Here is a 16,440-nt window from a genome sequence, read left to right on the forward strand (position 1 = left end):
TTGGAGTGGTGTTGCTCATATTTATCACACCGGCACCAATTTGTTTCTTTGAGTCATTCATTTTCTAAAACCAGAGATCCACAAGGCTCTGTGCTTGGCCCTTTGCTGTTTAACTTATATTTGTTCCCCCTGCCTCCATCATTGCTAAATACAACCTTGGATTTCACTGCTACGATGATGACACACAAATATAATGTTCATTTCCCAGTACATCAGAAATGACAGTTGCTGTTCTGTCTCAGTGTTTGAGTGAGATCCAAGCATGGATGACTGCTGATTATCTGAAAATTAATCCACAAAAGACAGAGGTGCTGTTGGTTGTCTCCAGGCACAGTTTGGCTAAATTGCCTTGTATTAATATTCCTTTTGATGGTCATTTTTTGAATCCCTCCAAGAGTGTGACAAATTTGGGAGTTACTGAAGTTACTTACAGCAAAAATAGATGATGATTAAGTAGATTCAAGAAAATGCACAGAGTCCTTTTCTTCAATCAGTTGCCAGGATTGAAATATGCAGGGAGTCTGGTCCCAGGTACAGGACAAACAGAATACTCAACATTACAATGTTTGCATGACATTAAATACCCTTCTGTATAGATGGTCCACCTCCCCTTTCTCTGACACTTAACCAATTGCAAAGGTACAACACATTATTCTGTTAATTTAGTGTGTGTGTGTGTGTGTGTGTGTGTGTGTGTGTGTAGTCTTGTGTGACAACCTCTGAACTCAGTGCATTCTTCACACTCCTGGAGAAAAAAGGTCCATAAATCTGCCCCTTTGATCCCAGTGGCATTATCTCTTTCGATCTCTCTGAGAACCTCTGGGTCCAATGCCAGTCCCTGGGAGCCTTTTAGCCCCTTTATGCTTTGCATTCCAAAGTCTTACAGCCTTCTGGTCCACAGCATTGTTATCTTTTTAGCTTGCAGTCAATGCTGGGCAAGAAACTTGTAGACGCAATGTCTCTATCAATTGTAAGCAGTACATGCAATTTGAACCAAACAGTCTGCTATCTGCAATATTAGTCTCTTTTCAGAAAAAAACACCAGTATAGCTCTGCCAGTCCACATGCGTAGCAAACTGCTAATCAATTCTCAATCCATGTTTTCCAACAGTTACCATGGATTCTGAATTGTGTCTGGGTGTCCACATTAGTTCAGTAGTTAAGACCTCTTACTTTCAGCTGCATAACACAGCTAAATTTAGACCAATCTTGTCTGACAAAGATACTGAAATGTTGGTGCATGCTTTTGTGATGTCTTGTTTAGACTACTGTAATGCCCTGTTTTCTGGCCTACCGGACTCAACATTACAGCGGCTCCAGCTTCTTCAGAATGTGGCAGAGTGCTTACTAGCACGCATCGCTCATGGCACATCACTCCTGTTCTCAAGTCACTGCACTGGCTTCCTGTTAAATTCAGGATTGATTTTAAGATCCTGCTTCTTACTTATAAAGCCCTTCATGAATGTGGGCCGTTGTATTTGCAGGATCTGAATGTACCTTATACTCCCAGCCGCACTCTACGGTCAGCAAGTGCTGATCTTTTGGTTATCCCTCGTGGTCACTTAAAATCAGGAGGAAGCAGAGCTTTTGGTTGTTGCATGCCTCGTCTCTGGAACTCTATTCCAAGTGATGTCAGAGGTGCAACTACAATTGAATCTTTTAAGTCAGGTTTAAAGAAGTATCTGTTTTCACATGCTTACTGTTAGTCTTGGTTGTTAGCCATTTGTTTTTGGGTCTTGCTGTAAAGCGCCCGAGATGCTTCACATGAAGAGTGCTATATAAGAGCAAATTGTATTGTGTATAAAGTGTTCAGGTAAGTTAACTAATTCAATTCAAAGATGCTTCCACATTATTATTGCTTGGTACTGAAAAAATGTGTAAATTGAAAATAAAGTAAGAGTCAGGAAGTACCATCTTGCAATTAACAGGTTCCTACGATGATGTGTACGGTGTACTTACCTATTTCACACATTGCATGTCAAATTAGCTTTATGCTGGGCATGTTTGTATCCGAATATCTCATAGGGAGCTATGAATGATAAATAATGGAATGGGTACCGTGTGCAGTGGCCTTTAGTCAGTTCAGAGAATATTCAGCAGCTTGTTTGCTGACACCTGATAATTTTAGCAACACAACTCAAGAAGGACTGTGTGCGAGGAAAGGGAATTGATGCAGACCTGAAGGGTGATAACCTTATTGCAATTTTCTTCGAAAGTTTGAATGCAAGACCTGTACAGTAGGTTTGAAGCCTGAGAAAACTAAATCTGTAAACCGGGCCGTAAACAACTGTTCAAAAGGGTTAATTAAAGGACGGAAAAAGAAATGATATATATAATATAAAACTGAACATGAGTTCTGGATGTTGCACCTTTACTTCTCCAGTTTCCAATGAGTTTGTACATCCTGTGGTGAATTGATCCCATTGTTCACCCATTACAAATCAGTAAACAGCTCTATTAAATCTTTTTCAGAATTATCTACTGCATATTTTTTCATCAGGTCAATATAATAGGCATCTATTAGAGCTATATTTAAGACAGATGAAGAGACACTAATAAAATCTACAGTGTTAGTTTCTGGGTTATTTTATGTTGGTATGACATTGGTATGATCAGTGGGTGAAATCAAACAGCAGTTTAAGCCTCATGAATACACTGCATGTTTACCATTATAGTTAGTTGATGTACTTTTGCTTTGGAGAAAGGCAGTTTCAGTAATATTTTGTAACGTATTGCAGAATATTAAATGGACTTTAGGGTGTGCAGAATTAGAGCTGCCATGTGGGGAGATAAGGAGTTGGGAGGTAATAACAGTGGTGATCTAGATCCTGTTTCTAGAGAGTTGGGTGATTACAGGTCCTTTCAGATTAGTAGATGTGACCTTTTCAGGCCATTCACTCCTGGCCTAATCAGTTTGACTGGCATGGACTGAACCTGGCATGAAAATGTTAATAACAGGCTAGGGACTGAGCACAGCCCCTGACTGCCAGGGAGGAAGAACTGGACCGGAGTCCCAGCTGCTATCAGCCAGGCACCCCCGTGACTTAACATGTTTATGTATAGGGTGCCAGTGCCTTTTGATCAACTCCTTCTTTTTTAATTACATTTGCGTTGATTTCCCTTGCCTTCTGCAGACACAGTGAAGAGCAGGCAGAGCATATCCACCTAAATTAGGCAGCCTTGAGATGAGTAGGGTGGACTCCTGATGAATAATAAAAGAGATGTCCTTGACATTAGCATGGTTTAAGGACATGTTTGACAGGAGTTGGTATAAGCAGCATATTTTTCATAAGTAGGTCACAGTGTAGTTAAACATGCAGGTTCTCCTGAATACATTGCAGTGCCATGATGAATTAAGCCCATTTTCCTTACAGTTCAAATTGACATTTCTAGACTTATCTTGCAAGATAGTTATGAAGATATAAACCCAGGGCATTATTAAGTCCAACACCATCAGTGTACTGTACACATAGAAAAATGCATTTGGTTGCAGATTTAGTTCTTTGAAGTGAAGCTGAAATGTCACAGGCTTTCAGATTGTAATGCCTCAGTGTTCCTTCATTGGGCGCACATACCACACCCATTTCTTACATTGTAGTAAGTGCATGGCTAACACTTGGTATGGGTAAAAGGGGTTGGTAGATCACCTTTAAAATTGACAAACCATTTGTGACATAACCTTGCTCAACATTCTATTCTAACTAAACTGCTAAAATATGCATACAAGGGCTTTAGAGACTTCTTCAGTATGTTTTATTTTTTAAAATTTTTTTTTTTAATGTGGCACAATTTATTCAACGATTCAAATTATTTACATTTGCAGATTACTCCTAAAATGATTTTAGCTCTGTTCGTAGTCTACCATAAGAGTCAGAATCCATCTTTAAAGAACCTTGTATGTAGTGTATATGTATACAAATATATAGAATAAAAAATGTACATACAAAGTGCTCTCTTATGGAATGTTGGTATTTTTTGGGGCAGTATACAGAACATTTCCTCAGTGTTTTATCCCCCTTCTGCGCAACGCGGTGTCTGGGCTTTTGTTTTACTCGTGGTTCTTCAACACAAAAACTTCTTGTAAACCCAGTTTAAGAAAGCTGAATGATATCACTAGTTGCGCAAGGTCAAATTGTAACATTTAAATATGCCTTTCCATATTTTAATATTAATTAGGTCATTTGAATTTTGAAGGAGAATTTCTATGTTAATCTATTTATCTATTTAGTTATTTATTTCACTTTTAAGTCGATTATTATAGGTGGAATATTAATGCATATTATTCTAGGTTGTTGTCTGCCAAGGTGTAGTCACATGAACAATTTCTAGTCAGGTGAGGTTGCTGAACCTATAAACATAGTCAGTACATATAGCTAACAGTGAATTATTTTTAATTCAATATGGTATGCTTTTAGAAGAGGGCTCTATGGAGACCTATCTGCCTTGCTTTTTGCAAGTTTACAGATAGAGACAGCGAAGAGTCTCCCTGGGAGTTTCAGCATGTCACCATTCCATCAAACCAATGCGCCTGTACTCAAAGCCTGAACTGTACTCACACTTTAAATAAAGCAACATAATTTTTGAAAGGATTAAATATTATAATGGTCTCATTCAATCACATTGTATGAACTTTAGTACAGCTTAGAATAAGTAAATGTGGGTTTGTAACAGAGGACGCGCTACATGTGACAGGAGTGATAGAAATAACGATTGATGACGTGGATGTGTGTTCACTGCTTGATTGATAGGAGACGGGGACGAGAAGGTTGGGATTGACATGCTCGACAGGCACACAGGTTTTATTTACATATAGTACAGACATACAGGAACCCTGCGGGACACTACCAGCAATAGCAGCTCACAGGGGACACTACCAGCAATGGTAGCTCACAGGGGACACTACCAGCAGTGGCAGCTCATAGGGGACACTGCCAAAAGTGGTAGCTCACAGGGGACACTACTAGCAATAGTAGCTCACATGGGACACTACCAGCAATAGTAGCTCACAGGGGACATACGGCCCAGCTTAGAAAAGGCAACATAAACACTACAAAAACTATCAAATGAAATATGGCCCTACTCCGCTAACAAATGGAGGTCCTGCTTCTGCTATACTGGGTGGCATCTGCTGTTCCGAAACTAATTCCCTGTCCTTCGGGCAGTTCACCCAACCTCGGAATATACACACAATCGTTGGTGCGTTGCAGCTTCTTTCTCCTGGAACAAACCCCCGACTACCTCCCGACCTTGGATATACAAATGATCGTCGTTAGAAGGGGTCGCTTTGTTTCCTGAACCCAGTCGTTCAGCAGCACAGACGGGCCGATGCTTCAGCAGCAGCAGTGTTCTGACCCCCTTACTGCAGCCTTGATCTGTATAATCAGGACCCTTTTATTCCTGGCACTCTGCTGCACCACGCACACCTGCTGATTGGGAGCTTGCAGCTGGTTATCACACACACACACACACACACGCACACACACGCACACACACACTGCTTGTTCCTGCAACTAAACACAGCAGGCAGGCTGCTACAGACAGAGCAGCAGGCTCCCCATTAAAGCCAGTCTTGTTCTTATTTCTTCAATCACTATACTCGTATTTACAATAAACAATTACAGAAGCACCCTCCGTATGTGCGTGGCCTCAGCCCTGCTACAAGGTTGAAATTTCTTTAACTGCTGTACCATGGTTGTAATGCCATGCATTTGTGCCAACGGTAAGAAAATCCACCCCTTTGTCTGTAGGGGTATTTTTTAAATGATGCTGGTTTGATTAAAAGAGCCTGACAAATCATGTTGTTATTGTGGTTATTTGAGTACCATGATAAGTCATTGGGATTTATACATTTCATTTCAAGAATGTACAGTACTGGATGGTCACAGCAGGACAGTCATGCAGTCTAGTATTATCTCATACCATTCATACTTTACAAAGCCTGAGCAAATTCCATTGGAGGGCTTCAATAGTGTTCCTAGGTCACATTAAGTAAATGATGTGGTGTGGATTATGTGGAATGTGTTTTATTGATTTGAACACTAGAGGGCAGTATGAAAACACAGAAAAAGCAGTCCTGTTGCTGTTATCGCAGCACACTGATGTCAACAGCACAGACACATTGTCTTCCTCCCCTTACATTAAAAATAATGAATCTGTTTGCAAAGAGGAACATCTCAAGACACCATTTTAAATTGCTAGATACAAATATGCAGCTTCGCAATGAGGAGCATTTTTCAACATTACAGAGCTTATAAAAGCTCATAAATGCAAATTTTTATCAGATTAATTGTATTGGTAATTTCCAAATGCTGTTGCTGTGACTCCTACAACAATAGTAAATTGACCTGCAAGTCCCGGTGGTCTATAATAAATGAATGACTTTAGGTGCTGTTTTGTCCTCCATCTGTAGTATTTTTCTAGATTTATATTTTCTGTTCAATTTTGGCAGTTTAACATGCATCATGCAACAGTCTTTAATTCCCACCCCAGTTATGCAGTCCTGCTTGTTTTGTCCTTTGTCCTTGTACATTTTCTTCTGCTGCTGTAGCTGTTTTGGACGGCTCCTATTCCTGATCACGTCTGTTCCTTCCTAAAGGGTAAAGTCCAACTGGCATAAATCCAAAGGCAACATGATTAAGGCTAAATTCAAATCCTTAAACAATTGCTGTTTTGTACAGTATTATTTACTGAATTAATAAAGCAGTATTCTTTAAAAAGATGCTTAAGAGCTAACTATCTAAATGTAAGTTATATACCTTATCTAGGGGGTGTGGACGTTAATTGATTCAATTTGGAATAAAGTGTGGAGTTAAAAGGATAGACCTCTTTTCTGCCATTGAGCAATAACACAACGGGTGACCTGACCTCTGTCGAAAAGAGAGTCTGGTTGTTTTATAAAGAAAAAATGTAAATTTGAATATTCCTATCACATAATCTGCAGTGTAAAACAGGGAGATGTTTGTGTAAATAAGGGATGTAAAAAAGTGGCGTTTTGTTTGCAAACTTTTTAACTTTTAAATCTGTATTAAGGAACTGTATCATTATCATTGTTACTATATAACTCAGGGGTGACATACTGCCAGTACTCAACATTACTCAGTACCGGGACTTATTTTAATGCTGGTACTGGTTACCAATACTTCTTTAATCTGCTTTTCATCCAACACAAGATGTGTTTATCCACTCACACAGTTCACTAGCGCAACGTTTCTCAAATGCGCTTTCATTCAGCACAGTTCACGCAGCTTGCATTCTGTTTCCTCACACTGCTTCGGTTTTTGTTTCTGTTAGCTGCTGTTAGCCACCATTAACATCAGTATAATCACTGCACGTTGACTGGCCAAGTTTCATTCTGATCAGATTTCGTTCTGGCATGCATCACAAATCTCCGCCCATTTCACTTTGTGTCAGTGCTCATTGGTTGATCAACGAGAGAAGATTTTAGCAGTACAATGTGAAAACAGTGACATGAAGTAATTGTTATTTTCTTAAGTGCGGAGAAATTATCCGAATGTTGGAATGAACATTGTTGCACATGAATTTGAAAGCAAAAATTCACATAATAAATTACATAGTTGATATATATATATTAGAAGTAATTATCACAGAGCGTTTTGCCTTGCACAGTTTCCTTGCCAGAATTTGTGCGAATGTTTCTAAAGTGATGTGTGGGATTAACATTACAAAAACAGGATCGAGAAAGTGCTGCTTCAGATTTGGTAGCGAGTCAGAATCGAGATACAGATGCAGGTGTGCTTCACGTTTTCCAAACACTGATCCAGCTTGCAGCATGAATGTTAAGTATAGTGATCAAAGTGTTTTCTGTTATGAGGATTGTAATTAGGGTTGCCAACTGGCCCCACTGTCCCCACTGGGACACTTTAAGACAGGTCAGGTTTTTTTGCCAGGTATAAAAAAAAAAAAAAAAAAAAAGTGATGTCTGGGTAATTAGTCTACATGTAAACACAACAAAGAAGCACACTTAATATATTATTGTAAGGTGCGTAATAAGTAAGACACATTAAAATAACATAAATAGCAAGGATATATGTTCTAATCCAAGGTTAGCATTGCAGAGAAAGTATGGGGATGATTTCAGAGAATACTAAGGAGATTAAATGGCTAAGTGAAGTACATCATTTTTTAAAGAGTAGTGCCTGGTACATAAAAAAAAATAGAGATTAGGCTAAAGTTCCAAATAGAAAAATTAATTTTCCAGTGTAGGAGCAAGCTGTTTTGTGACAAATCAATTAATGGCTATAGCTTGAATCCTGTCCCTAGTTTTTAGCCTTATTGGCTAGTGGATACAGTATTGATTACAGTGGCAACTCCAGCAGAATATTAATTCTGACTGATCGTTTGTTACAGGCCAAGCAGTGTTATGTATGACTCTCAAATGGGCCTGGTCATTAGTTGAGTGCTTCTCCGCCAATCAAGGGCTGTCACTCACCACATAATCACACAATAAAATATGCACAGCATCAAGCATTTCGAACACCAAAACAGGATGATTTGTTGTTTTCTTTTTCTTCTGGGACCAGCAGCTGGCATGTTTAGTGTCCTTCTTGTCCATGTAATTAAAAGTGTTATCGGACAGGGGCTCAGTCTGAGACGAAAATGCTATAGCTATGCAGGCATTAGCTTTAATGAGTTTTTCAGGGAGCGGCAAGATGCTAGTTGTAATCTTTCAACAAACAGATAGTATTTTCACTCAGGGGACTGTTTCTATCTCAAGGAAAGTCTGAAACTGCATGTCTAGAATACTGGAATTGAGAAAAGCGAAGTGCACTGGGCATGTACACTAGAAACAGTGATTTATTACACAGACATTGTATATAAAACCAAAACCACCAGATTGATTCTTTTACTGGGGTTCAGCATTTAACATTTACTGTATGTACCTACAGTATGTCATTGCTTGACAAGAATAAAAATATATTAGTGTTTACATACCCCAATGGAAATTTATCATTTCTAGATATTTCTCGAAAACAAATCATTCTCTCAAAATCTTTTGTAGCAAAGGTTTTGCTTTTGTGGATGAGGAAAAAAAGTTACAAGACATAGATGTTTACAGTTATTTATTTCAGCATTTTTTTTGCAAAACTCCAAAAATGCCAATTCAAAAGTATTTATACTGTTTGATGCTATGATAGTATTGTGTGTTGCTAGTGTCATGTTCACAAAGATGACTGTGTCCTTCTTAGATTTCCAATTTTCTTGCATATCGCAATACCAAAAAGAAAATATGAGGACTTGTTTAAATGCGTTTCTTTCTAGTACTTGGGCTTGTCTCTGACTCCTGTAGTGGATGCAACAAGTCAGTTTATATTGTAATTTGGGGGAAATGTATTTAATGTAATATAATTACCATGTTGTGTTTGTTTTTTTGTTTTGTTTCGCTACATTGTATTTACTGTATGTATAGTGCTTTGATACAATAAACTGACCAAAACCTAAATATTCTGGATACAAAAAAGAAACAGGTTACAGTGTGAGTAAACTGAATAGATGCATTGGGTAGCTATTTCCTTGATTTGTGCTATTGCACAATGTAAACATTTTGAGGTTAATTTTGAGGACATTTACTGTAAATTAAAAAAGTTTATCACACCAGTCTACTTATACACAAAATCCATTCTGCGTTCTTTCTTCACAATATGTCCGAACACGTCATTGAAAAATGTTTCTTTCAACTTTTGCTGCATTTCACTTTCAATTGAAATAATCGGCAAGGATGACAGCCGATCTTGTCCAGTGGTATTCCTGGAATAACTCTTGATCTGTTTGAGGGCAGAAACATATCTTTCTACTTTAGTCACAAGAAACAGGAATGGTCAGTAGCAGTCAGGTCAGGGCATACAATTCAGTTCAGTGGTATGAAACAGATCACCTGGATGCTTTTCTTGGAAATCTTTCATCTGTCATGACAATGAGTTCATACTCCCTGTATGTTTGCTGTACATTTATAGGGGCTGTTCCTTGGAAATTTGGCATGTAAGCAAAATACCTGTGAGTCAAGCATTGAGAGGAAAGATAACCTCTCATGATCTTTGAATCTGATGGCTAAGTGATCTTGAATGTTGTCCATGATCTCAAAGTACAGCCGCTTGTAACAAGACTGCACATTTTCATCTCCTAGCTGTCTTAGAGGAGGGACCAATATCATGACAGTTTCCTTGTACACATGGACAAAATTCTCTCTCTCTAAAGCAATTTCAGACAGAAGCTTACATCCAAGCATTTTTTGTAATATTTGGATAAACACATCAAAGAATATAAAAACTAAATTAAATGTCTCTAGCAACTGAACGGAAAACTGTTCAGGTTTGAAATTAATCCACTAGCAGAATGTACAGTGTCGCGTTCAGACTTTACTGGATTCTCCAGAATGTGCTTAAAAAGCTCTTTCAACTGCTGTCTTTTTTTTTTCAAACACCTTGCATACAAGCCAAGAAGAGGAATTCCAGCATGTAGATGCCAGCCATGGAAGGTGTCTTTGGCATTTGTTGTCCACCAATTGTGTGTGGTTTGGGGACCTTGAGAAAAATATCTTGCATTCTCTGATTTTTGAGACACCAAAGTCGTTCTGAATCTTGTTAGAGGTACCCTAGAATACTGTGGCTGTTGACAAGCAATTACTTTACATACTGTAGTAGTAGGGAATCATTTAAAGTAATTCCACATAATTCTCTCTATTTGAGCAAATGGAGCCTTCGTCGTGCCCTCTGAAAGCAAGTTCTTGCTTGCCAAGTTAAACAACAGAATCAATCAAGTGTTTAAGAACCTCACGATTTTTTCTTACTTCTTCATTGTGATGTATTATATCCCTACGTTTCTGCTCAACCAGTTGAGCCAGCGTTTTGAGTGTTACAGTGGCTCTCAAGTGACTTTTGGAACGCTCATGTTTTTGTACTGACTTTTTTAGACATCTTAAATTGATATGTTTCATAATTAGAATTTTGGAAGTGGCAAGTATACCCCTTCCCTTCTTGTGTCAGTTTGGGTATTTGTGGTGTTGTGCAATTCTAAATGTAACTTTGCAGTTCAATATATCTTTCTCAATAACGGTCTGTATAAGCAAAATTGAGCTATTCTTACATAGCTCACCATGGTATATTTACATCCCGCTTCTGCTCACTTCCCCACTGGTTAAACTCACTCAAGACCTTCAACTGAAACAGAGAATACCTTTAGCGGTTTATGTCCCACCTCTGTTCACTCGTGATTGGATTGCAGTGGAGAAAAATTGGATCTTCTGTTGGTTGATTGCACCGCAGGCCCTTCACAAAAACCAGAGAATACCTTGGGGTACATTTCACAGCATGTAAGAGAGCACTGTGAATTCAGTGCAGTCACGGTTTAGCTGTCTGACCAGCAGTGAATACCTCAAAGGCCCTGATGGCACGCCCCTGGTTATTTGTAATAACAATTGTTTGTTTTATTTGGTACTTTTAACAGCCGCTAAATAAGCATAGCCGCACCATATTTAAAATGGCTTGCTTCTTGCAGTTATCATTGTTACCATTTTGATTATTTTCTCTGAAAAAGTGCTCAATGTCTAAAAAAAAAAAACTATAAAGTGCAAATGAGTCTTTTACTACCACATTTAACTGAATCTTTCAAGAATCGTTCTATGCTGTATTATATGTAAGCCTACTAATTAGACATGTAAGTGTATAATAGGGTTTGGTTTGTTTCCAAACTGTGAAACATACTTTTTTTCCTGAGCTGCATTATGATTGTACAATTTGCACCTGTTCCTGAATGTTTCCTGAATCCACAGTTCCTGTGTTACAAGATACTATGAACAGGAAATGTTTTGATACTTTTTATTTGGAATTTTTTATGTAGATTGGTGCTTGTAAAAGTAGAGAAGTATATTGACATATCTCACACTGTAAAACAAGATCACACACAAGGACTGTGGGAAATTAATACAGAGCCAGTCCTCTGTTGTCGACGTTAATAAGCATCTTATGAGGCAGCTTGAATGAGCAAATCCACTGCTGCTATTAAAACCATTTTAGACTGCTCCCTATACTCGGTACACAGCTGTATTCTGTGATGTTTCTCAGTAAATGTGGGTTTTGTGCAATAAAAATGAACCCTTTTGTGAGTTATTTTAGAAAGCTGCTCCCACCACATGGTCTGCCTCATATCTCAGAAGCCATTTGTGGCAGTGACTTTATATTTGTAGGGTTATTTAAATCCTCCACATTGAATGTGTTGGTTCCATATTGTGTGCCTTTAGGTTTCTGCTGTATAAAAATGGTACACTTTGAGTTATTGTTTTAATATTTGCTACACAGCTGTGTTCTTGATTTTCTTGGTTAAGTTCAATAACCCTTTCACTGCCACATTGTTTTGACATCTGGCCACATCATGATACATATTACTTGCTTTCAGACACACCCAGAATACATGTGCTTAGTTCTTGTAATGTATGAATCACTTAGTTCATGTAATCTATTGAGACTTAGTGTTCATTGGATGACCTGAGTGAAGGGATATATGGACTGAAAAGATAATCATTGTTTAAGTTAAATTACTGTAATCTATCCATCAATCTATTCATTGATTTATTCATGTATGTAAAAGGAGAGAAATCAGAGAGAGTACAGAATGCATCCTCCTTTTGTGGATATCCAACTGTTAGATATGTGTTTTTAAATGGATTGAAATAGAGAAAGTGTAATGTTTGGGGGGAATAAAACATATTTTAATGAATACTATTCTATTCTAGTCATGTAAAACAGACTTAGTCTTTCAAGATAAAAATGGTAGGACAAAACTTCTGAACTTCTTTGATATTTACAATAACTATTCCATAGTACGATGAATTAAATGAGTGTGATTCAGTTGCCTTGGCTACTGTATATGATTAAAAGAGAACTGTTAACAACATTGAGTTGGGAACTGTTTTCCAAGCAATCATCTCTGCCCCTTTTCATTTAAAAAACATTTCTGCAAAACAAAGACTTCTGCTGTTGTATTTCTGCCAATCTTGTCATTTCAGCCGTCCACAGAAGGTTTGCCTGTGCCCTTTCCTTCCAGTCCATCCTTTAGATGTCTCCACGTGTTTGTATATAGTTCAGCATCCAGCTGAGGTGAGTAAGGCTGTGGGAAGGGGCAGAGTTCACTTTCCAGAGGGGAGGAAAACACTGGGAAATTGTTGGTGGAAACCCTCCCATTGCAAAAGTGTCTGCTTCCTTTGGAGTTTTCCCAAGTGCACTCAAGGAGCAGTCATTAAACCCCCAGCCACCTTCCTTTGCCCGAGACATTTTCGCTGATCTTTTTGTTTGAGTCTCAAGTTATTATTAAGATCGCACTCAATGCTGTTAACTTCCAGCCCTCTCACAGTTTTCCTTGTTTGCTTTGCTAGACATATAATTAAAAATAAGTTGTAAACAGGGAAGTTATTTAATCAGTATACCCTTTTAAAGTTCTGAATGTAAACAAGAATGGGCTGGGGCTGTATTCACTTGAGAAAAAAAAAGTCTTTAATAACCATGTTAGTTATATCCTATTATGTAAGTCATTAGGTACTAAACAAACTGTTTTCTTAAATTTTAAGATTGAAATATTCATTAAGAATATGCAATTGTGAGAATTCCTGAAATTTGGTAAGTTTGCTGACCATCACACAGTCATGCAACACTGTAAATAAGGAGTATATAGACATGTACTGTATGCATCCCTGTGAGGAAAGCTTAGATGTTACTTGTAAATCTGGCACAGCCACCACTATTTCAGCTGCTATTATCTTATAAATCTATCCAGAAATTCTTATTTTCAATGTTGTGGAAACAACTTGGGCAAAGTGTAACAGTACCCTTCACTCTGACCACCAAGCTAGTGCTATAGAAAGCACATTGCATATCATTGTTTCTTGTTGTTTACTCTGTCTCAGTCTCCCTAGTACTCCTTTGTGTGCGTTTACCTTCAGCACAGTAGAACTCGTACTGAAGCCTCAATGTCTATATTTCAGTTTTAGACATCTAGGTATTTTATGTGCAGTTTTTTCTTATCTTTCTTGAGCAACTTTTTCAGCTTAACTACATAACATGCTGTTGCCCTCAAGAAGCTTACTAAGAAGGCCCCAATCTTTTTTTTACAGCAGGGAAGATGTGTGACTCTGATCCCCTGGGCAATTTATAAGCATGCATGATTGCTCCAAGTGTCTGGCCAGATGGATTATCAGCTACAACATACTCTTTCTAAACTTTTTACCTGCTGAATCACATTGGTTTATAGCAAGAACATTGACATGAATTCAGTATTCTTTCCATTTATCGTTAAAAGAACATTCCAGAAATATATTGTACTCCCTGCATTACACTGTTATTCTTTGGTTTTATAGGTTGAAGTAGTAAATAGTATTTTGTTTGTAACATGGGAATACATTTGAAAGAGCCTTTTGGGAATTTCCTAAAAGGTTATATAAAGCTAAAGCTATTCAGTGTTCTGTGCAGTAGTGAATCAGAGCCAGTACTGCTTGTCTGCTGGTGCCGTTGGGTCTGTGTAACAGAGTAGGAGTGTAAGTGATCCAGGGAAGGGACTGTTGAAAAGCACTGTACCTCCATGATGCTTATGAATTTGAAATAACGAACAAGCTAATAAAAATGTTTTTTTATTTTTTTGTATCGTCTGACTATTCATTGGAAGTCACATCCAATTCTTACATTAAAGTATCACAAGGCACTGTACCTCAATACATAAAAATACAATAAAATAATAATAATAATAATAATAATAATAATAATAATAATAATAATAATAATAATAATAATAATAATAATAATTAAAAGCTAGCAATTGTGTTGCATTAATACCACTAAGATAAAAATACTGTTTTATAAAAATGTGTTTTAACTTTAGACTTAAATACCCACAGAGCCCGATTCCCTAACACATGGAGATAGAGCATTTCATAGTTCAGGGGCTCTAAAAGAAAAAGCCTTTCCTCCTGTATTGATTTTATTGACCCTGGGAACAACGAGCAGCCCCGCTTCCTGTGATCTAAGAGTGTGATTTGGGAGAGACGCGGTCCATAGCTCCTGCAAATATCTATGTGCTGCTCCATTCAAGGCTTTATAGGTCAATAATAAGATTTTAAAATCAATTCTATATTGAACAGGGAGCCAGTGCAAGGAGGCTAAAACAGGGGTGATATGCTCATTTTGGTTTTAGTCAAAATTCTAGCAGCGGTATCCTGAACAAGCTGTAGGCGGGACACCGCACGTTTTGGGCTGCCAGAGAGGAGTGCATTACAGTAATCAATTCTTGAAGAAACAAAGGCATGTGTTAGTCTCTCGGCCTTAGATAAGGAGATAATAGGTCTCAGTTTGGCTATGTTTCACAAGCGATAGAAGGGTTCTTTAGAAACTTCCCTAATATGAGACCCAAAGAATAAATCAGGATCAAAGATAACCCCTACATTTTTTATTTTAGTTTTAGGATTTGATAAAAGACTGCTAGGGTCAAACTCATGCAATCCTACATTTTTTAGTTGGTTATGGGAGCCTACAAACATAACCTCTGTTTTATCTGAATTCAACAGTAGGAAGTTTTGAGAGGTTTTAAAGTAGGAAGTTTTTTCACCAGGTTTTAAAGACAAATACAGCTGGGTGTCATCTGCATAGCAGTGGAAGTTCACATCATGTTTCCTAACAATATCACCCAATTGTAACATGAAAATAGCAATTGACCCAGAACAGAACCTTGTGGAACACCGCAATCAACTTCGGTCAATGCTGATTTTTCCTGCCCAGTAGAGACCAATTGATACCTATCAGATAGGTAACATTGAAACCAGGATAAGACAAGGCCAGACAGTCCCACTAAGTATCTGAGACGATTTAATAAGATGGCGTGCTCTAGGTGTCAAAAGCAGCACTTAGATCAAGAAGAATTAGAACTGATGGAAAGCCCAAGTCAGAGCTTATCAGTAAGTAATTTACAACTTTGACAAGGGCTGTCTCTGTACTATGTGCAGCACAAAATCCGGACTGAAATTTCTTAGATACACTATTAAGAGTTAAAACATTTTGTACTTGAAGTGCAACAACCCTCTCTAAAACCTTGTCTAAGAATGGAAGATTGGAGATGGGCCTGTTGTTATTAATGAGTTTAGGGTCCAAGTTGTGTTTCTTGACCGGAACAATACCGGATGAAAGAGAACTAATTATAATATGTAAAATGTGGAAAATAATAACTCCAAGAAAGTTTTTTTTAATAATTTTGTAGGAATGGGGTCAAGAGAACATACTGTAGTTCTCATGTGCTGAATCACAGCTGTCAGCTCTTGAAGGGTAATCAAAGAAAAGACCTCCATAGTAGCCTTAGAGGCACTAATAGGTAATACTGTGCAACAAGCCTCCTTAATAGAATAGGTTTGTGGAATCTGATTTCTAATGTTAAGTATTTTTATTTTTATAG

The 16,440-nt window shown here is 37.9% G+C and overlaps 1 protein-coding gene across 1 annotated transcript in view; it reads left to right on the forward strand.

The window, feature by feature from the left end:
• Positions 1-16,440, forward strand: part of dtwd2 (DTW domain containing 2) — a 50,493-nt gene that overhangs the window by 2,386 nt on the left and 31,667 nt on the right. Inside the window, exon 2 of the mRNA XM_041232783.1 lies at positions 13,019-13,109. Within this exon, the coding sequence (XP_041088717.1) occupies positions 13,019-13,109 (91 nt within the window). The remainder of the gene's footprint in view (positions 1-13,018; positions 13,110-16,440) is intronic.

Source organism: Polyodon spathula, chromosome 2 (assembly GCF_017654505.1).
Source record: "Polyodon spathula isolate WHYD16114869_AA chromosome 2, ASM1765450v1, whole genome shotgun sequence".
NCBI classification, from domain to species: Eukaryota; Metazoa; Chordata; class Actinopteri; order Acipenseriformes; family Polyodontidae; genus Polyodon; species Polyodon spathula.